The sequence below is a fragment of the Canis lupus genome, chromosome 3 (assembly GCF_011100685.1).
Source record: "Canis lupus familiaris isolate Mischka breed German Shepherd chromosome 3, alternate assembly UU_Cfam_GSD_1.0, whole genome shotgun sequence".
Classification (NCBI taxonomy): domain Eukaryota; kingdom Metazoa; phylum Chordata; class Mammalia; order Carnivora; family Canidae; genus Canis; species Canis lupus.
This window is the reverse complement of record NC_049224.1, coordinates 31,341,226-31,365,237: the sequence shown is the minus strand read 5'-3', so window position 1 is coordinate 31,365,237 and position 24,012 is coordinate 31,341,226. Positions and strand designations below refer to the sequence as shown.

Genomic DNA, 24,012 nt, shown 5'->3' with positions numbered 1-24,012 from the left:
GCAGGAGCATAACTTTTGTATTTGTGAATGGTTTCCACACCATGGGATATATAGCTGGTGCTCAGTAAATGAAAACTGATAGACTGACTCATATCATCTATTCTTTAATACATTCTCAATACACGTTCATTTAAAAAATGTGTTGGTCCTCAAAGCCTTCTAAAGTACATTGCCCTGAATTTTTACTTTGGCACCTACAAGGGACATGAAAAATGCACATAATAAAACCATCCAACTATGTGGAAAAGCTATATCAATGCTGTCATTTATGAAATGCATCAGAGCAGAACTATAAAATATGTCTATGCAAAACAAACAATCAAAATAAAGTTTATCTCTTTTTTACACTGAATAGCTATAAAAGCAAACTAAAGGTCTGAACCTGAGCCCTGGCCAAGTCACTACCCAAAGGTCAGAATAAAGAAAACGTTTTTTGGTGCTAATTGTCCATTTTGCTTTGCTCTTATTGTGGATGCATTCAGTCTTGGTACCATGGGCATTAACCTTAAATTCCACACAAGCTTTACCTTCTACCATGAAGGGGCAGCATAACCTTCCCTCCAAGATCCCCCTTCTTAGTCCTTATTTTGCTTGTTTATATTTTTAAAAAACAGCACCAAAAAACCTAACCTAGAATATATCTTTGGAACAAGTAGCTTTAGACAGTTTATATATGCTTACAGAAGGACTCACTATAATTTTATTCCAAATTTCTTATCTTTACTATGGCAGGATCCTTTGCCCCTGACATCTCTCTTACAATTTTGTACAATATAGCAGTGGTTAGAAGCACAAGCTCTGTAGCCAGACTGCCTGGCATTGCTTTAATTATGGTATTGCTACTTAACAGAAATGTAATTTTGGATTAGGTTACTTAACTGTTTTTACTTTAGCTTTCTCAACTGTAATAAGGAAGATAATGAAAATCACAGAATGCTCCCAGAAGGGTTATTATGAGGACTAAATGAGTTAACATAAGGACTTAGAGGACAGTTTATCATATAATAAGTACTCAGTGAATGCCAACTATTAGCATTATTACTCCATGTACACAGGTATAGAGAAGGAGGCTGCCAATATGCTGTGATCTGAAGGTGTTACAAAGCAGCAGCAAACTACCATAGTTTGCATCTGGCCATAAAGTTACCCTTCTCTCCAGTATGATTTGAAGTTTCCAACATTCAAAAGAAGTTTACATTTATAAAAGAGTAACTGTTAATGACTTTAAAGACTTTGTATTTCTTGAGTTTTCCTCCTCTTCTAAAGTTGATTTTTTTCTTTTTTAATTGTAGTTGACACATATTACATTAACTTTAGATGTACAACACTAATTTGATGAGTTTATATGTTATCTTATGTTCACCACAAGTATAGCTACTATCTTGCCACCAAACACCACTATTATAATATCACTGACTGTATTACTTACACTTATCTTTTATTCCTGTGACTTAATCATTTCATAACTGGAAACATACCTCTCACTCCCCTCACCCATTTTACTCATCCCTTTACCCAAAGTCCGTTTTCTATAGATTCCTGTATCTCCACACTTTTTCCAAAGCTTGGCATGTGAAATGATATACATTACTACTGAAGCAAACGCTCATATAGTCAATAACAACAGTAGTTTTTCCAAGATGTTCTCATCTTTACCTGAAAATATACCTTAAAGATACTTACGGTCGATATGGTGGGCTGAGCTAATATAGAACAACCTCTGCCCACTTCAAACACATGAAAATAGTAGACAAAACACAATAAACTTAAAAAAAAAAGATTGTATGAGAGAGAGAGAGAGAGAGAGAGAGAGAGAGAGAGAGAGAACGAGTGGGGGAGGGGCAGAAGGAAAAGCAGACTTCCCGTTGAGCAGGGAGCCAGATGTAGAACTCAATCTCAGGACCCTGGGATCATGACCTGAGCCAAAGGCAGATGCTTAATCAACTGAACCACCCAGGTGCTCCAACTTTAAATATACACACACAAAAATGGAAAATGAATGAAAAACTCCCTGATGTCATAAATGCTATTGGAGCTATTGGTGGCCCAATGGGAATCTGGAACAAATATGGTATTGGGGCTAGGTTTTTAATGCACACAAAGAACAACAGGAATAAAGGTAGTGACATTTAGGTCAAATAAAGGTTAGAAAAACTCTACTTGCCACCATCCAAGGCTTTGGGTAGAAAATAAGAGACTCAAACCTATATCACAAATGTATGTAAGAACTACATTTATATAATTTGTGTGGTCCAGGAATCCAAACTGAGAAATTAGCATAAAAACCTGTGTGAAACTGATGAAATCTAGGGCCCCAGCAGAGGCAAATGTTCAGCACAAAGCCTAAGCACACCAAAATTCCCACAGTTATCAGTCTTCACTTAAATGAGATTACAATAAAAAATTAAAAACCACATAAAGAATCATGTTATCATGAAAAAGAATCAGGAAGAGACTTTAAAATTCCTTTTAAAAATGTTTGGATTTTTAAAAATACTATCAATATTATAAGAGCAGAAAAATCTTTTTGTTATTTTATTCTTTCTTTAAAACAAAAATTTGAAAAGCAAACAGAATTTTTAGAAATAAAAAACACAGTCATTTAAATTAAAGGCTCAATGTATGGGTTAAATAGATTAGAAATATTTGAGGAGTTAAATAATGAATTGGGAGAGAGGGCAAAGGATATTCCACGGAATGTAGTGTGGATGGGACGCCTGGGTGGCTCAGTGGCTGAACATCCACCTTTGGCTCAGGTTGTGATCCTGGGGTACTGGGATCGAGTCCCACATCAGGCTCCCCAGAGGGAGCCTGCTTCTTCCTCTACCTATGTCTCTGCATTGCTCTGCCTTTCCCTCTGTGTCTCTCATGAAAAAGTGAATAAAATCTTTAAAAAAAAAAAAAAAAGAACATAGCGTGGAGAGGTAGAGATGGAAAATATGAAGAAGATACTAAAAGACATAGAAACCGGTCTAACAGACATCTGAATAGAGGTTCCAAAACAGAAAAATACTGAATGGAGGAGGGGCAACTGTCAAAGGTATAAGGACAGAGAGAGTTCCTGAAATACAAATGAGAAATGTGCCTTCAGATTAAAGGAGCATTTCTAGGTCTGAGTATAATTAATAAAAATGCTCCACATTTAGATACAACTTAGTGAAACTGGAGTACATAAAAGCCCTAAAATTAAAAGACAGAGTATCTACAAGGATATGACAATTAGATTGATGGCTGACTTTCTGTCCTTCACAACAGATACCAGGAAAAAATGTAAAACATTTTTGAAGTGCTGAGGCAAATGCAATTTAGTTTGAATACCACTTAAAATGAAATATTTTGTTGATTAATAGTTTAGATTCAATGAATGACATGTCTTCTTGACAGTGATTAACAGAAAGCATATAAGAAAAGTCTAAACAACATAGTGTTTTTGGTGTTTTTTTTTTTAAGATTTTATTTATTTATTTATTTATGAGAGACCCAGACAGAGGCAAAGACACAGACAGAGGGAGAAGCAGGCTCTGTGCAGGGAGCCTGATGCAGGACTCAATCCCAGGACCCCAGGATAACGACCTGAGCCAAAGGCAGATGCTCAACCAAAGAGCCACCCAGAGGCCCCTCAACAGTCTTATTCAAAATAATATTTAATTGGGGATGCTACTTTCTTAAGAAGTTAGTTTCTAGTAAGCTTTATGTTTTTCACAAGTTACACATACACATCTTAACTGACATTTTTTATTGAGCAATTACTATGTTATTTTTGTAAAAATTCACTATTATATGAGGAGTTTCACATGCAGCAACCACAATCACTATAAACCATGTGAGATTCCAGGTTGGGTAACCCCAGTTGCTTTCCTCTTTTCTGCCTGGGTTCCAGGGTTTTTTCTACCTACTATGCATCCTAGAACTTCTTTGGGGGAGTGGGTGGGTGAAGATACAATATGATAGTGGCAGGCTCCATGGGAGAAGAAGTAACTAAAGACCATAACCAATAGAGAGATCCACCCCTAAAATCAATAAAAACCGTTCAACACCTCGACATTTAATAGTGAAGCTTGCAAATTCCAAAGATAAAGAGAAGATCCTTAAAGCAGCAAGAGACAAGAAATCCCTGACTTTTATGGGGAGGAATATTAGGGTAACAGCAGACCTCTCCACAGAGACCTGGCAGGCCAGAAAGGGCTGGCAGGATATATTCAGGGTCCTAAATGAGAAGAACATGCAACCAAGAATACTTTATCCAGCAAGGCTCTCATTCAAAATTGAAGGAGAGATAAAGAGCTTCCAAGACAGGCAACTGAAAGAATATGTGACCTCCAAACCAACTCTGCAAGAAAATTTAAGGGGGACTCTTAAAATTCCCCTTTAAGAAGAAGTTCAGAGGAACAATCCACAAAAACAAGGACTGAACAGATATCATGATGACACTAAACTCATATCTGTCAATAGTAACTCTGAACGTGAACGGGCTTAATGACCCCATCAAAAGGCGCAGGGTTTCAGACTGGATAAGAAAGCAGGACCCATCTATTTGCTGTCTACAAGAGACTCATTTTAGACAGAAGGATACCTACAACCTGAAAATAAAAGGTTGGAGAACCATTTACCATTCAAATGGTCCTCAAAAGAAAGCAGGGGTAGCCATCCTTATATCAGATAAACTAAAATTTACCCCGAAAACTGTAGTGAGAGATGAAGAGGGACACTATATCATACTTAAAGGATCTATCCAACAAGAGGACTTAACAATCCTCAATATATATGCCCTGAATGTCGGAGCTGCCAAACATATCAATCAATTAATAACCAAAGTTAAGACATACTTAGATAATAATACACTTATACTTGGTGACTTCAATCTAGCTCTTTCTACCCTCGACAGGTCTTCTAAAAACAACATCTCCAAAGAAACGAGAGCTTTAAATGATACATTGAACCAGATGGATTTCACAGATATCTACAGAACTTTACATCCAAACTCAACTGAATACATATTCTTCTCAAGTGCACATGGAACTTTCTCCAGAATAGACCACATACTGAGTCACAAATTGGGTATGAACCGATACCAAAAGATTGGGATCGTCCCCTGCATATTCTCGGACCATAATGCCTTGAAATTAGAACTAAATCACAACAAGAAGTTTGGAAGGACCTCAAACACGTGGAGGTTAAGGACCATCCCGCTAAAAGATGAAAGGGTCAACCAGGAAATTAAGGAAGAATTAAAAAGACTCATGGAAACTAATGAGAATGAAGATAAAACTGTTCAAAATCTTTGGGATGCAGCAAAAGCAGTCCTGAGGGGGAAATACATCGCAATACAAGCATCCATTCAAAAACTGGAAAGAACTCAAATACAAAACCTAACCTTACACATAAAGGAGCTAGAGAAAGAATGGCAGATAGATCCTACACCCAGCAGTAGAAGAGTTAATTAAGATTCAAGCAGAACTCAACGAAATCGAGACTAGAAGAACTGTGGAACAGATCAACAAAACCAGGAGTGAAAAAACAAACAAACAAAAAAAAAAAAACAAAAAAAAACAAAACAAAAAAAAAAAAAACCAGGAGTTGGTTCTTTGAAAGAATTAATAAGATAGATAAACCATTAGCCAGCCTTATTAAAAAGAAGAGAGAGAAGACTCAAATTAATAAAATCATGAAGGAGAAAGGAGAGATCACTACCAACACCAAGGAAATACAAACTATTTAAAAAACATATTATGAACAGCTATACGCCAATAAATTAGGCAATCTAGAAGAAATGGACGCATTCCTGGAAAGCCACAAACTACCAAAACTGGAACAGGAAGAAATAGAAAACCTGAACAGGCCAATAACCAGGGAGGAAATTGAAGCAGTCATCAAAAACCTCCCAAGGTACAAGAGTCAAGGGCCAGATGGCTTCCCAGGGGAATTCTATCAAATGTTTAAAGAAGAAATCATACCTATTCTACTTAAGCTGTTTGGAAAGATAGAAAGAGATGGAGTACTTCCAAATTCATTCTATGAGGCCAGCATCACCTTAATTCCAAAACCAGAGAAAGACCCCACCAAAAAGGAGAATTACAGACCAATATCCCTGATGAACAAGGATGCAAAAATTCTCAACAAGATACTAGCCAATAGGATAGAACAGTACATTAAGAAAATTATTCACGATGACCAAGTAGGATTTATCCCCGGGACACAAGGCTGGTTCAACACTCGTAAAACAATCAATGTGATTCATCATATCAGCAAGAGAAAAACCAAGAACCATATGATCCTCTCATTAGATGCAGAGAAAGCATTTGACAAAATACAGCATCCATTCCTGATCAAAACTCTTCAGAGTGTAGGGATAGAAGGAACATTCCTCAACATCTTAAAAGCCATCTACGAAAAGCCCACAGCAAATATTCTCAATGGGGAAGCACTGGGAGCCTTTCCCCTAAGATCAGGAACAAGACAGGGATGTCCACTCTCACCACTGCTATTCAACATAGTACTGGAAGTCCTAGCCTCAGCAATCAGACAACAAAAAGACATTAAAGGCATCCAAATTGGCAAAGAAGAAGTCAAACTCTCCCTCTTCGCCGATGACATGATACTCTACGTAGAAAACCCAAAAGCCTCCACCCCAAGATTGCTAGAACTCATACAGCAATTTGGGAGCGTGGCAGGATACAAAATCAATGCCCAGAAATCAATGGCATTTCTATACACTAACAATGAGACTGAAGAAAGAGAAATTAAGGAGTCAATCCCATTGACAATTGCACCCAAAAGCATAAGATACCTAGGAATAAACCTAATCAAAGAGGTAAAGGATCTATACCCTAAAAACTATAGAACACTTCTGAAAGAAATTGAGGAAGACACAAAGAGATGGAAAAATATCCCATGCTCATGGATTGGCAGTATTAATATTGTGAAAATGTCAGTGTTACCCAGGGCAATTTACACTTTTAATGCAATCTCTATCAAAACACCATAGACTTTCTTCAGAGAGTTAGAAAAAATTATTTTAAGATTTGTGTGGAATCAGAAAAGACCCCGAATAGCCAGGGGAATTTTAAAAGAGAAAACCATAGCTGGGGGCATCACAATGCCAGATTTCAGGTTGTACTACAAAGCTGTGGTCATCAAGACAGTGTGGTACTGGCACAAAAACAGACACATAGATCAATGGAACAGAATAGAGAATCCAGAAGTGGACCCTCAACTTTATGGTCAACTAATATTCGATAAAGGAGGAAAGACTATCCATTGGAAGAAAGACAGTCTCTTCAATAAATGGTGCTGGGAAAATTGGACATCCACAGGCAGAAGAATGAAACTAGACCACTCTCTTGCACCATACACGAAGATAAACTCAAAATGGATGAAAAATCTAAATGTGAGACAAGATTCCATCAAAATCCTAGAGGAGAACACAGGCAAAACCCTTTTTGAACTTGGCCACAGTAACTTCTTGCAAGATACATCCACAAAGGCAAAAGAAACAAAAGCAAAAATGAACTATTGGGACTTCATCAAGATAAGAAGCTTTTGCACAGCAAAGGATACAGTCAACAAAACTAAAAGACAACCTACAGAATGGGAGAAGATATTTGCAAATGATGTATCAGATAAAGGGCTAGTTTCCAAGATCTATAAAGAACTCATTAAACTCAACAGGAAAGAAACAACCAATCCAATCATGAAATGGGCAAAAGACATGAAATCTCACAGAGGAAGACATAGACATGGCCAACATGCACATGAGAAAATGCTCTGCATCACTTGCCATCAGGGAAATACAAATCAAAACCACAATGAGATACCACCTCACACCAGTGAGAATGGGGAACATTAACAAGGCAGGAAACCACAAATGTTGGAGAGGATGCGGAGAAAAGGGAACCCTCTTACACTGTTGGTGGGAATGTGACCTGTGCAGCCACTCTGGAAAACTGTGTGGAGGTTCCTCATAGAGTTAAAAATAGACCTGCCCTACGACCCAGCAATTGCACTGTTGGGGATTTACCCAAAGATTCAGATACAATGAAATGCCAGGACACCTGCACCCCTATGTTTCTAGCAGCAATGTCCACAATAGCCAAACTGTGGAAGGAGCCTTGGTGTCCATCAAAAGATGAATGGATAAAGAAGATGTGGTTTCTGTATACAATGGAATATTACTCAGCCATTAGAAACGACAAATACCCACCATTTGCTTCAACATGGATGGAACTGGAGGGTATTATGCTGAGTGAAGTAAGTCAATTGGAGAAGGAAAAACAGTGTATGTTCTCATTCATTTGGGGAATATAAATAAGAGCGAAAGGGAATATAAGGGAAGGGAGAAGAAGTGTGTGGGAAATATCAGAATGGGAGATAGAAGATAAAGACTCCTAACTCTGGGGAATGAACTAGGGGTGGTAGAAGGGGAGGAGGGCGGGGGGTGGGGGTGAATCGGTGACGGTCACTGAGGGGGGCACTTGATGGGATGAGCACTGGGTGTTATTCTGTATCTTGGTAAATTGAACACCAATACAAAATTAATTTATTAAAAAAAATAAATGCTGACGGAGAGAAGGTGAAAAAGAAAGAACATAACCTAGTTTTAAAGAATAGCAGCTAATTCATAATTCTGTATTCAATGCAGATAAGTGAGTCAATTACATGACATATTTTCTTGGCTCATTAACTATATTATTTTCTTGTTACAAAAAATATTTTCAACCTGTGTCCTTAAAATGGAAAGAGTATCAGCAATAACCAATGGCTAGCTGGCCCATAGAATGATACTATGTAAAGCAAAAAATGGAAGGATTTCAACTTCACTCACCACAGGATAGCTTTCTCTTCTTTTTTCTCTTTGTGAAAGAGAAGGTGGATCAACAGTGTTGCAGTCATCACAAAAACACCACTTATGCCTTTTTGGTTGGACAGCAGGAATTTTGACTTTAAGAATTAAAATTAGAAAATACAATAATGTAGCTTCATCTTACCAATTTTAATGGTGACAAGAATAGAAGGAATAAATTAAGTCTGCAATTACTATAATATCTTAATGTTCAGCATCTCATTATTATTACTATCAACTGACTGATTACAGCTAACATTTATCAAAAACTTATCACACATTGAATGTCAAACTCTTTTCCTTATTTAATCTTATTTAATCTTCATATAAGCCCTGTAAGATAGGTAGTTTATTCTATCCATTTTACAGAAGAGGAGAATGAAGCTTAGGGGGATTTGGGAAGTTTCCTTCAAGTCACATAGCAGTATTGAAACCAGATCTGATTCCAAAATCCATGCTCTTAATCATTATGCCTACAATTCATTGTCTCTCATCCTTTTCTCATTCTGGGTTCCCTTTCTTCATATAAGTATTGTACCCTACATCCCTCATCCCTTTAGGGTACCTGACCAAGGAAATGTATACACAAGAAACAACAGACAGGTGGGAATAGATATATAGCACTTCACAACAGAGTGCCCAATAATTCCAAATATGGCTGTGGAGAGGGAGAAAGACATGGCTGGGGCTCTAAGAAAGGCCCTGACCCTATAAACTTACTATATAGTAGCACACAATGAAAAGAGGAACCTTTTATCAGTCTTGACTTTGACCTATATGTGCTCTAACTCACTAGTAATATATGAGACAGTGATTATCTTTAGCTCTGACCAATAATATCAGTAACATAATTCTTCTCTTGAAAAACAACTGGTAAGGATAGTGGTAGGCTAGGGGAAAACTGTGTAATGGGGATTCTTTCCCCAATTATTCCACCTCATAGGGAGAAGGAGCAGCAGGTATGTTCCCGGGTTTCTCTTATGAGTCAAGGCTCATGCAGAAAAGAACAGAAAAGGAAGAACAACTCACTCTCCTCAACACTTAATAAATTGTGTTTAACTGTTTTCTGGTTGACCTTCCCACAAGACTCGAAGTTCCCCATGGGCAAGTACCTAGTTTGCTTGGCAGGTGCTTAACAAATGTGTTTTCTATATTAGTGTTCACAACATGCTTATTTCTTATAGATAGTTCACTATATTATTTAAATGCAAACTATTTTTAAAAAATGGTTCATAAAATTTTGCCCTGCTATAAATTACCTTGAAATATTTTTATACTCTATTTACACATACACATATAAGTATATTTGCTTATTAACAAATTCATATTCTAGCATCAAAACGTTAGATTATTGAAAAGTTGGCATCGGTCCAACTGTCACATACACCACTATAAATTTTGAAGTAACGGTATCTTAATTGCAAAGACTTTCATATAATATCAACATTTTCTGGCCTTACTAACAGTAAGCCAATCTGTGTGGTTTCAGTTAAATCTCTATCACAGACTCAATGGTAAAGATTAATAATTGTTTAATGAATAATATGGGCTCCATTTCAACATGTAATTCCAATCCAATAGGATCATATGGTATATAAATTAAACCATGTTTGGAAATGCTAAGTTCCAAAAGTAAATAATGCTTTTCAAGAGTTTAGTAAGCACACAAAACATTTACCCCAGTTATGAAACAATTTACACTACAAATCTGAAGATTTATTTTTCTAAGCAGAGGTATGTATACACTTGTATAAGATAGCAAGCAATACTGACATACATACCAGTGACTGTAGCATTACTTTCATTTCTATTATCAGTCTCAATTGCACCAAAAGATATCAGTAGCTCTTTCATTTTCTCATTATCTGCTTCATCCAAAGCAGTTTTCTGTTTTTGATTCTTTTGATTTGGGTTTGCTCCATGTGGTAGTAGAATCTCAGCTGCCTACAAGGTATTTTTCCAAAGTTATCCCTACAGACACCTAAGATCAATAATTTCTGCTTTCATTATAATACACCACTATTAAAAGTTATCAAAGTATTAAAAGTTATCAAAAGAAGTTTCAAATGCTAGCCAAGAAAATTTTTTATTAAATTTGATATGAAAGCTATAAAATAATTTAATGATTTGGCCTGTCCTGTCCTCAAGAAGAACCAAACAATGACATGAAAATACCAGAGATGCTGCCTTCATTGCAGTTAAGAAGCACACACAGGTAGAATGATATACAAGACTGACTCTATCTCTTTAACAGAGCCCTTTGTCCTTTCCTCCAACCTGCATCACTATATTTTAGGTATGTTACTTGTTCAAGAAGTTTAATGAGCTAGCTTCTAAATCCAATGACCCTTCTAATAGTATCTGAATAGATTTGTTATGTGTCCTAAATAAGTGAATTATATGCACAGAATCTTAAAGGTAAAAGGAAATTTAGAAATAATCTACTCCAACCTGATCATCTTACAGAAGAGGAAACTGAGGTCAAAGAAGTTGTAACATTGGGTGGGGGATGGTTTCTAACATAAATAAGGTTTCTCTGAATAACTCAAAGCTGTTATATATTGGGAGTTTGTAAATTATCAAAGTTAAAGATGTTACTAATTAGCTATGGTATAAGTCAACTAGTGAAAAACAGCCAATGATTCCATCTGTGTGAGTCAAGTAAGGGACTCAAATCACTGAAAAACCGGAGTAGAAAAACATGGTCAGGATTTTGTTTAAAATAGAGCTATGCTCTGTGTTAGTGGCTTATCTTTTCTCCTTATGTCCAGGTATGGAGAAACAGAGAAATTTAGGAGTAAATGGGCCAATGAAGATGATAAGGATAGCCCCTCATTTATCCCATCAGCCCAGAGTTCGCACAAGAGAAATTAGCTTAAGAGAAAATATGTTTGTTTTAAAATCAAGCGTACAAAACTCATTCCTGATACCTACTAGCTATGTCCTTGAGCAAGTTATTTACCATTTGAACCTCATTTTTATCACCTATAAGACCTAAATGTGAGCCTCTGTCAAATACCATATTCATAATGGATTCTTTTTTTAATAAATTTATTTTTATTGGTGTTCAATTTGTCAACATACAGAATAACACCCAGTGCTCATCCCGTCAAGTGCCCACCTCAGTGCCCGCCACCCAGTTACCCCCACCCCCCGCCCACCTCCCCTTCCACCACCTCTAATGGATTCTTAATGAAAGTCCCCTAAGCCCCCTTTTTCTCTAGAGGAGTAAAAAGACCAACTTAAGTAATGAGGGACAGTGGATAATAAATAGCATATGAAGAAAGTCTCCTAGAAAGATTTTTGATAAAAACTTAGTGAAGTCTGAGTAAAAGTATTTTGTTTTGTTTTTTAAAATAGGGAGTGAGTGGGCAGCAGGGGTGGCTCAGCAGTTTGGTGCCGCCTTCAGCCCAGGGTGTGATCCTGGAGACCCAGGATTAAGTCCCACATCAGGCTCCCTGCATGGAGCCTGCTTCTCCCTCTGCCTGTGTCTCTGCCTCTCTCTCTCTCTCTCTGGTCTCTCATGAATAAATAAAAATCTTTAAAAAATAAAAAGAGGGGGTGAGCAGTACCTCATTAATCCAGGAGTTTCTAAGCCTGAGTTATCAGTAAAGTCACCTGTGGAATTATTTAAAAATACAGATTCCTTATATTCTCTTTCCATTACTATATATTTGGGAGGGAGAAAGGTAGTTTTTTTGTTGTTGTTCTTTAACAAAGGAAGCTTTTCTGGACTTAAAAATTACACCATATTAATAATGACTATTTTGTGTGTTAAGATGAGGCCTTCCTATCGGAAGGCTTTGACCTTTAATGTGTTAACATGGACTCATTTAATATATTAGTTTGGAAGACACAGAGAGCTCAGCTCAGATGGAATAGGACCCTGAACAGCTGTTGCCGTAAGGCTCATGCGTAGGCAAAAGTGTAAGAGAATAGCAACAGCACAAAAAGGCATTTAGCAGGCAAGGCGAAAGCTATAGTTGAGAGAGAGTTCCAGGTAACATGATGGGGTAGACCTAAGGAACAAAGAACATGACAAAAATTAGGTGACCAAGAAGTAGGCCCCTTGCCTTTTTTTTTTTTTTAAATCAGCTTTACTGGAGTAATCACTACTATAACCATGACTCAGAAACATTCCATCATTATAAAAAAAAATCCATATATTTCCATTTCAAAACCAAAGACCCCACCAAAAAGGAGAATTATAGATCAATATCCCTGATGAACTCAGATGCAAAAATTCTCAACAAGAAACTAGCCAATAGGATCCAACAGTACATTAAGATTATTCACCATGACCAACTGGGATTTATCCCCGGGATGCAAGGTTGGTTCAGCATGAGAAGCAATCAACATGAGAGATCACATCAACAAGAGAAAAAACAAGAACCATATGATCCTCTCAATAGATGCAGAGAAAGTACTTGACAAAATACAGCATCCATGCCTGATCAAAACTCTTCAGAGTGTAGGGATAGAGGGAACATTCCTCAACATCTTAAAAGCCATCTATGAAAAGCCCACAGCAAATATCATTCTCAATGGGGAAACACTGGGAGCCTTTCCCCTAAGATCAGGAACAAGACAGGGATGTCCACTCTCACCACTGCTATTCAACATAGTACTAGAAGTCCTAGCCCTAGCAGTCAGACAACAAAAGGAAATAGAAGGCATTCAATTGGCAAAAAAGAAGTCAAACTCTCCCTCTTCACAGATGACATGATAGTGTACATAGAAAACCCAAAAGACGCCACTCCAAGATTGCTAGAACTCATACAGCAATTCGGCAAAATCAATGCCCAGAAATCAGAGGCATTTCTATACACTAACAATGAGACTGAAGAAAGAGAAATAAAGGAGCAAATCCCATTGACAATTTCACCCAAAAGCATAAGATACCTAGGAATAAATCTAACCAAAGAGGTAAAGGATCTATACCCTAAAAACTACAGAACACTTCTGAAAGAAATTGAGGAAGAAACAAAGTGATGGAAAAATATTCCATGCTCGGGCAGCCCCGGTGGCACAGCGGTTTAGCGCCGCTTGCAGCCCAGGGCGTGATCCTGGACCCCAGGATTGAGTCCCGCATTGGGCTCCCTGCATGGAGCCTGCTTCTCCTTCTGCCTGTGTCTCTGCCTCTCTCTCTGTGTGTCTCTCATGAATAAATAAAATATTTTAAAAAATATTCCATGCTCATGGATTGGAAGAAGTAATATTGTGAAAATGTCAATGTTACCAAGGGCAATTTACACATTTAATGCAATCCCTATCAAAATACCATGACTTTCTTCAGAGTCTTGGAACAAATAATCTTAAGATTTGTATGGAATCAGAAAAGACCCCGAATAGCCAAGGGAATACTTTTTTTTTTAAATAATAAATTTATTTTTTATTGGTGTTCAATTTGCCAACATACAGAATAACACCCAGTGCTCATCCCGTCAAGTGCCCCCCTCAGTGCCCGTCACCCATTCACCCCCACTCCCCGCCCTCCTCCCCTTCCACCACCCCTAGTTCGTTTCCCAGAGTTAGGAGTTTTTATGTTCTGTCTCCCTTTCTGATATTTCCTACCCATTTCTTCTCCCTTCCCTTCTATTCATAGCCAGGGGAATACTGAAAAAGAAAACCAGAGCCGGGGGCATCACAATGCTGGATTTCAGGTTGTACTACAAAGCTGTGATCATCAAGACAGTGTGGTACTGGCATAAAAACAGACACATTGATCAATGGGACAGAATAGAGAACCCAGAAATGGGCCCTCAACTCTATGACCAACTAATATTTGACAAAGCAGGAAAGACTATCCACTGGAAAAAGGACAGTCTCTTCAATAAATGGTGCTGGGAATATTGGACCGCCATGTGCAGAAGAATGAAACTAGATCATTCTCTTACACCAGACACGAAGATAAACTCAAATGGATGAAAGATCTAAATGTGATATAAGAATCCATCAAAATCCTAGAGGAGAACACAGGAAACAGCCTTTTTGACCTTGGCCACAGCAATGTCTTGCAAGATACATCCATGAAGGCAAGGGAAACAAAAGCAAAAATGAACTATTGGGGCTTAATCAAGATAAAAAGCTTCTGCACAGCAAAAGAAACAGTCAACCAAACTAAAGACAACCTAAAGAATGGGAGAAGATATTTGCAAACAACATATCAGATAAAGGGCTAGTATTCAAAACCTATGAAAAACTTATTAAACTCAACAGCAAAGAAACAAACAATCCAATCATGAAATGGGCAAAAGACATGAACAGAAATTTCACCAAAGAAGACACACATGGCCAACAAGCACATGAGAAAATGTTCCAAACACCAATAAAAAAAAAATTTATAATAAAAAAAAGAAAATGTTCCGCATCATTCACCATCAGCAAAATATAAATCAAAAACACAATGAGAAAACAAATGAAAAAACTCTGGATGATAGCCCACTCATCTGGTATTACTATTATTATTATTTTTTTTTTTAGTAGGCTCCATAACCAGGATGGAGCCCAGTCTAGGGCTTGAACTCATGACCCTGAGATCAAGACCTGAGCTGAGATCAAGCGTGAGACATTTAACTGGTAGAGCCACTCAGGTGCCCCTTTCTGATATTCTTCTTCTTCTTTTTTTTAATATTTTATTTATTTATTTACTTTTTCATTCATTCATTCATGAGAGACACACAGAGAGAGGCAGAGACACAGGCAGAGGGAGAAGCAGGCTCCATGCAGGGAGCCTGATGTGGGACTTGATCCTGGGACTCCGGGATCATGACTTGAGCCCACCTGAGCCGAAGGCAGAGAAGCTTAACTACTGAGGCACCCAGGCATCCTGAGGAATCACTTTAATGCTCAGTTTAAAATATCTTCATTTTCTTCACTTGTTTCTCTAAGAAAAAGTAATAGGAACCCAATCTGATGTGCATTTTACCTTTAAATGATTGTTGGCAACAGCATCATGTAAGGGAAGAATCCCACCTAGTTTTTCACAATTAACATTAGCACCAGCTTTTAACAACTCTACAATTTTATCATTAGATCTCTTAGTAGATGCCTTATGAAGTGGTGTCCAACCTAAAAAAGGAAAAAAGAACAAAACAAGCTGCTGCTTACAAACCAACATTCATTTAGTATCTTCATTATTAAGGTAATTTGCACTATTGCAATGAGTACCTATATTGATTCAAATATATATACTAAGTATTTACAAGAAATAATATTGAAAACCATGGCCCTAAAATGTTTCAATTTTTAAAACAAACCAATCTCATCAAAAAGATTGGTTGATCCAAGTGCCAAAATAGAAGACTCACAGAACATAAAATATAATGGGACTAGAGTAAATAAAAATCATGTCAATTTGTTTCATCTTAGATATTAAAATAGAATAAGATCAAGTCTGCCTTCCCTATCTGTATCACTGCATTGTCACATATCTCTTCAAAATGACATACAATGCCTGAAATCAATATTTGAGATTTTCCCTCTGTTAAGACCTCACATATGACTTTCTCGTGCTTGAGCAAAATATTAGAAGATGAATTTAAAAATGGAGGCTGAAAATAAAAATAAGGAAAGAGACAACAAATAGTGTAAAGAGAGGAGAAAGAGAGGGAACAGGGAAATGGAAAAAAACTGACATTTTCTCCAAAGTGAGAGAATAGTATTAAGATCTCCAAGGAAAAGACCTAAATAAAGCTCTCCTTACTCTCCAATATGTATACTCCCTCTGAATGCTCCCACATGTAAGTTAAAAACTATTTCAGAGGAGGTTATTTTAGCAATTGGTGAAAAACAAGATGAACTTAACTATTAATTAAATGATATATTATTAAGACAGTTCAAAGTTAACAGCCAGGATCAAAACTGGGGTAGGGTGGATGAAATGTGGATTTCAGGGAGTTCAAGTTATAAACACAATGAAAATTTCAAGAATCCAAACCTGCATTGTCTTTTAGATTCACATCTGCTCCAGATTCTATTGGAGCCTTCACCAGAGACAAAGTTCCTCTTCTGGCAGCCAAATGAAGCCGGCTCTCCCCTCTGGCACGCCTCTTATTGATCCCAGCTGTCTTCATTTCTGTAAATTTGCCAAGCAAAACTGAGACTACTTTTCTGCTAAATGCTGATCATTACAAAGGAGCTTAGAAAATACACAGCAACTTCCTCAAAATATCCTAAGTAGGATGCACTATATAAAACATACATCAACATCATTATTGCTATTGCTGTTTTAAAATACAACTTGCGAGGGACACCTGGGTGGCTCAGCAGTTGAGTGTCTGCCTTCTGCTCAGGGTGTAATCCCCGGATCTGGGATCAAGTCCTCCATCGGGCTCCTTTCATGGAGCCTGCTTCTCCTCTCTTCCTGTGTCTCTGCTTCTCTCTCTCTGTGTCTGTCTCTCATGAATAAATAAATCTTTAAAAATATATATATAACTTGTGAAGGAATTGCAGAGCATCTAAGCACATTGAATTCATTCTAACAGCTGCTTAGTCACTCTATCATAAGTTTGATTAAAACAAACTTGCTTCAATTTTACCCTCATTTCACTCTTAATAGTCCTTTAACAATGGATAAAATTTTTCTTAAAACAAACTTTGATTTTATAAAACTCTTCTTTATAGCTCTTATCTATGTCAATATGTGTATTTCTGAACACAAAAGACACCAAAAAATGAACCAAGGCCCATTACATTCTTTCTTTCATAAATCATGCAGTACACAACATCATTACCCAAAGATTCTTTAAAAAATCTTTTCCTTGCACCACAACTTAGAGAATTAAGCTGGATCTAAAAAAAAAAAAAAAGGACCATGTTTTCCCCTCAATTTCTTTCCCAAACCATGCTAAAATGATAGCAAAGGATTTTTTTTAACACCATAAAAAAAATAGAAGAGGACACAGGACAAAGACTTCAATAACTTTTTGGGAACTGGAAAATCACTAATGAAGAAGAGTTAACTGCCTTGATAAAGTAGAGGAAATGCCTCAACCCAAATTCCTGCAAAAATAATTAGAGGAAGAAGATCTCCCTGTATCCAGCACCTGGGGGTATCAAGCATGGTGAACGGCAGCGCGCATGGAACTGGGTAAAAATATGGAGATTGACTGAAAGTTTATAGAGAGAAGTTGGGACCCCAAGTTCCCTTCACCCAACGCTGAATTGTCTGGCAACCATTGCTCTTACCCAAAGTCCCCATCTCCAAGCCAGGAAACTAAAGGTTTATTTTCTGTAGAAACCACATCAGAAAAGCTTCAGAGTGAGACAGAAGGCAAAGTAGAGGATTAGTGTGATCCAACAGAAAGGAGTATTTATTTTTAATAAATAGTCCTCAAATGTAGTCCCAAATTAGCAGTGTATGACCTGGGAAACTTGTTAGAAATGCTAATTCTCCAGCCCACCTCACAAGCCTACTGTGGAAGGCAGACTTTAAGGTAACTCCTAACGAGCCCCATCTCCTGGTATTATGGCCTGAATCATCCCCTCTCTTGAATAATTTGCTTCTAACCAAAAGAATACCTCAATATTGAGGGTATTTCACTTATTTGATTACGTTATAAGAGATTGTAAAATTTTCTACTTGCTAGCAAATTTGCTCTATCATCTTCAGTTTGCGTGTTTTGATGAACCAAGAGGACTTACTGGAACAACTCATGAAGGAAGAAACTGAGCATGACTACAAGGTGGCCACAACCCTCAAGGAATTGAATCCTGACACCAACCAAATGAACTTGAAAATGGATCCTTCCCTGGTTGAGCCTTCAGATGAGACCCTAGTCTTGACCACAACCTGACTGTCGCCTATGACATATCCTGAGCAGAAGATGGGCCTAAGCCATGCCCAATACCTGATATACAGCAACTATGAGATAAAAAACGTGTGTTGTTTTAAACTGCTAAGTTTGAAAATGTTGAAACTATTATATACTAATAGTACATCTAATGAATCAGACTTTCTGAGGGTGGAGCCCAACAATCTGTTTTAACAAGCTTTCCAGGTGATTCTGATGCAAGATTAGGTTTGAGAACCCCTGTATTAAACCTTAAAACATGCTCCCTGCTCCATTTCCTAAATGCCAGCAACTAGGCATATAATTTCAGGTCAAGAGGTAAAAAGTTTAGAGAATTATTCTCTAAAAGATGGAATCTTCAGTTATGTCAACCACAGGAAAGACTGACAGCCTCATGTCCACCTTCCATTGACATCCAGACAAAATCACAATGCTCTTACAACTTTGTACTCAGGAATTTTTATTAGAAGAATAAAGACATATCTATTATATATTTTTAATACTATATATACATCTATAGAGAATATATTTTAAAATTATGAAATATCCAGGATCCCTGGTGGCTCAGCGGCTGAGCACCTCCCTTCGGCCCAGGGCATGATCCTGGAGTCCTGGATCGAGTCCTGCATCGGGCTCCCTGCAGGAGCCTGCTTCTCCCTCTGCCTGTGTCTCTGCCTCTCTCCGTGTCTCTCATGAATAAATAAATAAAAATCTTTAAGAAAAAAAATTAGTTTAAAAATTATGAAATATCCAAAACAGCAGACCTGTATTTTGCAAGTTTGAACTGAAAAATCTCTCCCATAATTGTTACTATGAATGGTACAAATCTTCTCACCTAGTTCTTGGTGTGTTGTAGCAAAGAAGGAAGGCACATGATAAACATTTTGGAGCAAAAAGTCAAAAATTCCTCCATGTAACTGTCATCATATATTTCTTTAGCACGTAACTGAAATTTTAAAATACAATCTAGAAGAAACTGCAAAGGAAACAAACAGCACCCACACTAACTTCACAAAAAACTTCTTCACAAAGTTTACCATGGTTAATGCTGAGTGCTTCTTAGTAGCATTAAACTTTATTCATTAATTAATAAATATTGGTAATATATTTAATAATTGTATTAATAATATTTATTAATAAAGTAATAAACTAAGAAATATTCAGCTTTCAGTTATTTTATATGTGATCTATTTTTTTAGTCTCTGGAAGCTCAAGATCACAGAGAATGTGTCTTCCTACTTCCTAATACATAATAGGTAAACTTTTCAGTTCATTTAACCTTTATAAACCTTACTACTTAACCTGAAGTGGCCTGGCTTAGCCACAGAACTAGCTCTAAGACCTGTCGAGATATGGTTAACTTGTCCATACCGCCAAACACACACAGTTCGTTCATCTGACAAAAGAAACCAGAGGCTACTCTTTAATTTCCCTTATAGTGAAAGGGCTCATTGGAGCATCAAAGGGATCGGGCACGATTCAGGTGCACCACATGCACTCAGTATTCTGGCTGTCTGTCTTACCTCCTCTAACATTTCAAATTAGAAGTCACAGGCAGAAACATGGTAAGAATGTATCTGAGGACTAAAAAATTCTCAAGTAGTTTACTTTATATTTATTGTAAAACCATCTGAAAAAATATAGCTGAAATAATCTTATAACTTATTGAATGAGGGAAAAAAAACAACAGTAAATCTGAAAGTTAAGAAATTCCCTAAAGTAGAGCATACTGCTGGGCTTGATCATGTCAACTTTTATCTATACACGTATAGAAAGACAAACCTTGGCTGCGGGTAGCTTTCAATAAATTTTGTCTTTTTCTGAAATTCTGAACTTTTTTGCATTCTTGGATATTAGACATGTGAATTTCAGAATCTGTTTTTTCTTCTTTCTCACCATTTCTCATAGTGCTTTCATCTCCATTGATATTACTAGTTAATTCCTCATCTAAAAAAACAAACATTTTACAACATCAGTGCTGCAGTTCTCCTCACTGGTTACGTGATTAGAAAAACTCATAACCATTCCAAGTTTCTGTTCCTAGCTGGAGTGATTTATTCTATTCTATTTTACTTTATTTTATTTATTTTTTAAGGAATAAAAGCCTTTAAAAATGTTTTCAGGGGCACCTGGCTAGCTCAGTCAGTAGAGCATGTAGAGACTCTTGAGTTACAGCCCTGGTTGGGTAGAGAGATTATTTAAAAATAAAATCTTTAGGGGTGCCTTGGTAGCTCAGTCAGTTAAGCGTCTGCCTTCAGCTTGGGTCATGCTTGATCCCAGAATGGGATCCTCGGGGAGCTTGCTTCTCCCTCTCCCTCTGCCTGCTACTCCCCCTGCTTGTGCTCTCTCTTTCTCTGTCAAATAAATAAAATCTTAAAAGATTCAAAATAAAATCTTTAAAAAATGTTTTTATATAACAAAGTTTGCTGGAGCAATTCTGACGGGAACACAGAATCACTGAAATCAATAGAGCTAACAATTTCCTGCTATGGAAATGCTAGGTTAACTGATACTAAATAAGTGCTATAATAAAAAGAAACAAAAAAATTGATATACTGTTTATTAACTTGTCAATACCAATTTAGCAACAGTCTTTCATAATAATGGTTTATTTTCAAAATAAACAATATTACTTAACTAACAGCATCCCCAAATTATAGTCCACATGTCCTCATTCTTGTCAGTTTGGCATATAGTCCACATGTCCTCATTCTTGTCAGTTTGGCATAAATTCAGTTACAAATTTCTATAAAATATGTAAATCTGTAGGAGATATGTACAAATCAAGCAATACTACTAATACCTGCTTTATGAGAAATTTCCTTTTCTTCTTTTTGTCTAAGTTGTGAAATGTTGGTCAATTCCTTACTGATATTGTCAGTGGAATAAAAAACTGTATCATGTATGGTTTTGCTCTTTGGAAGATCTTGTTTCCTTTTTTCTACTGCAGTTGTTTCTATTACTTGAGAATTAACAACTGTGGATAAAGGTCCATTTGAAGAACTTGTTTTCCGGCTTCCATCATTGCAATTCTTTTTAGGGTCTTCTCTCTCATTTACTTTTTCCACAATATGAATATCTGTTTGATCTATTAAAGGAGTTGGTGCTCTGGAGCTAAAATCTTGAGGCCTTTTGAATAGCTTCACATGACTAGTCAACTTTGAAGCTTCCTGTGTTGAAAATGTTCGTGGACAAGCCAGGGAAGTATGCTCAGAATTGCCATGTGAGTGATCAAAAGAAGTTTTACATTTGCATTGTTCATAAATGGCAACACGTTGTTCAGGACCTATTGTATTATCTGAATCAGAAAGATTAACAGCTTCCTGTTGTATGGTTAGACTGCATACTTTTAACTCATTTTCCTGTGAAAAATGGTCTTCAGAAGGGACAAACTGTTGAAAATCCATTTCTTTTCTAGTTGTTACATTCTCCTTATAATTACAGTGGCTTTTGCAACCTGTAGAACACACCACTGTTTTACATGTTACAGTCTTTTCAGAGGTAAAGCAATCATCATCATCAACATTATTAAAATTTTCCTTTATAAAGGATACGAAAGAATTTTCCCACTTACTAAGGTTCTCACATTTTTTACCTGGGTTACTGTTTTCAGGAGATTTATAAGGGCTAATGTGCTGTTGTTCTTGGTGAGTGTGAGGCTGCTGATCTGTAGTAACAAGTGGTAACTTGATTTCTTTCTGTAAGGAAAGTCTTGAGAAAAGAACAGCTTCTTCTTGGTCAGTGGATCCTAAGAATTTCATTTCTTGATTATCTGATAAATCCAGGCTCTGGATATGTGTCTCTTTTGGAACTAAACAAGCCTCAATATTGTTACCTAATCCATTTTTCAGGCTTGACAGAGCTGGGCTAAAAAGTTTATGTGACTTTTCTGGAAGGTCATCAAAGGCTTGGAGAGTATCTGGCTGACCAGTAACTAATCTGTTTATTCTTCTGGAAGAAGAAACAGCTCTTGCCTTTCTTGGAATGCATATTTCTTGTTTTGGATCATCCACTTGAGTTCTTTTCTGTCCTGTGTTTCTTCTTCCTTTATCTTTAGACATACTTGTATTAACGCCTTTGATATTCTGGAGACCCTTCTTTCGGAGTCTTCTAGTAGAGTGTATTTCGTTAAAAGTTGATTGCCTATGCTTGAATTTACCAAATTTTGTGTCTTTGGAATCTTTTTGGTAATGTTCATATACAACTTCTTTATTTATAAATAAACCCTCTTTACTTCCTTTATCAACTTCTACATGTTCTGACTTCTGTCTGTTGGAATTTTCATCACGAACAAACCCAATGAGATTTTTAGAACTGAATTTTGGTTTCTAAAGAAACAAAACATATAGTTAGCTTTATTTTCAGCTCTAATTCTATACTCAATTCAGGATTGTTGATAAATCGAACCACTACTCCACTCAATTTTATGATTTGATCTAACCACAGGGCCTGATGGGATATATACAACCTAATATTTCAAAAAAGAAGACTAAGAGAGAAAAGCAAATGTAGTAGACTTAGACTCATTATGTGTACTAATCTGTATTTTCTGCCTCACATTTTAATTTGTTTTTGCCAATATTTAGCAATATTAATACTATTAAGCATAATAAAAAATTTAATCTACTTCATTTTTATGGGCTTTAAGTGTAACCAAACAAGAATGCTTTAGAAAAACACACACCTCTCTCAATTGTTATATAGATAGAGCCAGAATTAGATAGTTCTTTCATCTAGTATTTATGACAGACTATAGGTAAGGCAGAAGAAGGGATTTAACATCAAGGAGACCAATATGCTCCCAAACGGATCTTCATGAAAATATCATTGTGGGTTGGTATGATTAAAACAGGGACATCATTTCCTCTCACTCACCACAACCCAAGTACCAGATGAAGACTAACCGCCCACCATATATAATTTGAAGGAATAGATCTACACCTTTGATTCCTGTCCTGTGCTTAGGCCAGAGGAAATCGACATGGTTGATAAACCTCACAGCTCCATAAAGAGGAGGAAAAAGGAAATGGCTACTGATATACCAGTGTGCCAAGACATGCTGTATTTACTCAATTGCTTCCCAAACTAACAGCCCAGAACGCCCTAATTGTCATATAATTATTCCAAAATTTCTTAAAAGCAAAGGCGAAGTCACTGTTTCTGATAGATGCTTTAGCCATCTTTCTTTCCATTCTGATAATCTTTAAAATAAGCAGCAGGTTCATTCTATAAGCATGTTTATTGCTAAATAGGGCTATACCTTGTGCTGGTTTGCTTCCTCTATGTCTAATGAATCAGTGTTGTTCTTTTGAGCTGTAAACCAAAAGAGAAAATCAAAGAAAATAGCCTCCAGTAGTCAGACTCTAGATTTCCAAAACC

At 36.8% G+C, this 24,012-nt stretch overlaps 1 protein-coding gene across 9 annotated transcripts in view; it reads right to left on the bottom strand.

Annotated features, from left to right (window-relative positions):
• Positions 1–24,012, bottom strand: part of ANKRD31 (ankyrin repeat domain 31) — a 119,181-nt gene that overhangs the window by 30,873 nt on the left and 64,296 nt on the right. For 6 of the 9 annotated variants that reach the window (XR_005356884.1, XR_005356885.1, XM_038532543.1 and 3 more), the window contains 7 exons: positions 23,894–23,946; positions 21,437–22,961; positions 20,416–20,580; positions 16,779–16,916; positions 15,768–15,910; positions 10,621–10,783; positions 8,822–8,937 (listed from right to left, as the gene is read on the bottom strand). Coding sequence is in view for 7 of the 9 variants with exons in the window: in XM_038532543.1 (XP_038388471.1) it covers positions 8,822–8,937; positions 10,621–10,783; positions 15,768–15,910; positions 16,779–16,916; positions 20,416–20,580; positions 21,437–22,961; positions 23,894–23,946 (2,303 nt within the window). In the remaining 2 variants the exon portion in view is untranslated. The remainder of the gene's footprint in view (positions 1–8,821; positions 8,938–10,620; positions 10,784–15,767; positions 15,911–16,778; positions 16,917–20,415; positions 20,581–21,436; positions 22,962–23,893; positions 23,947–24,012) is intronic. The other 3 variants (XM_038532546.1, XM_038532548.1, XM_038532549.1) reach the window with 3 other exon arrangements.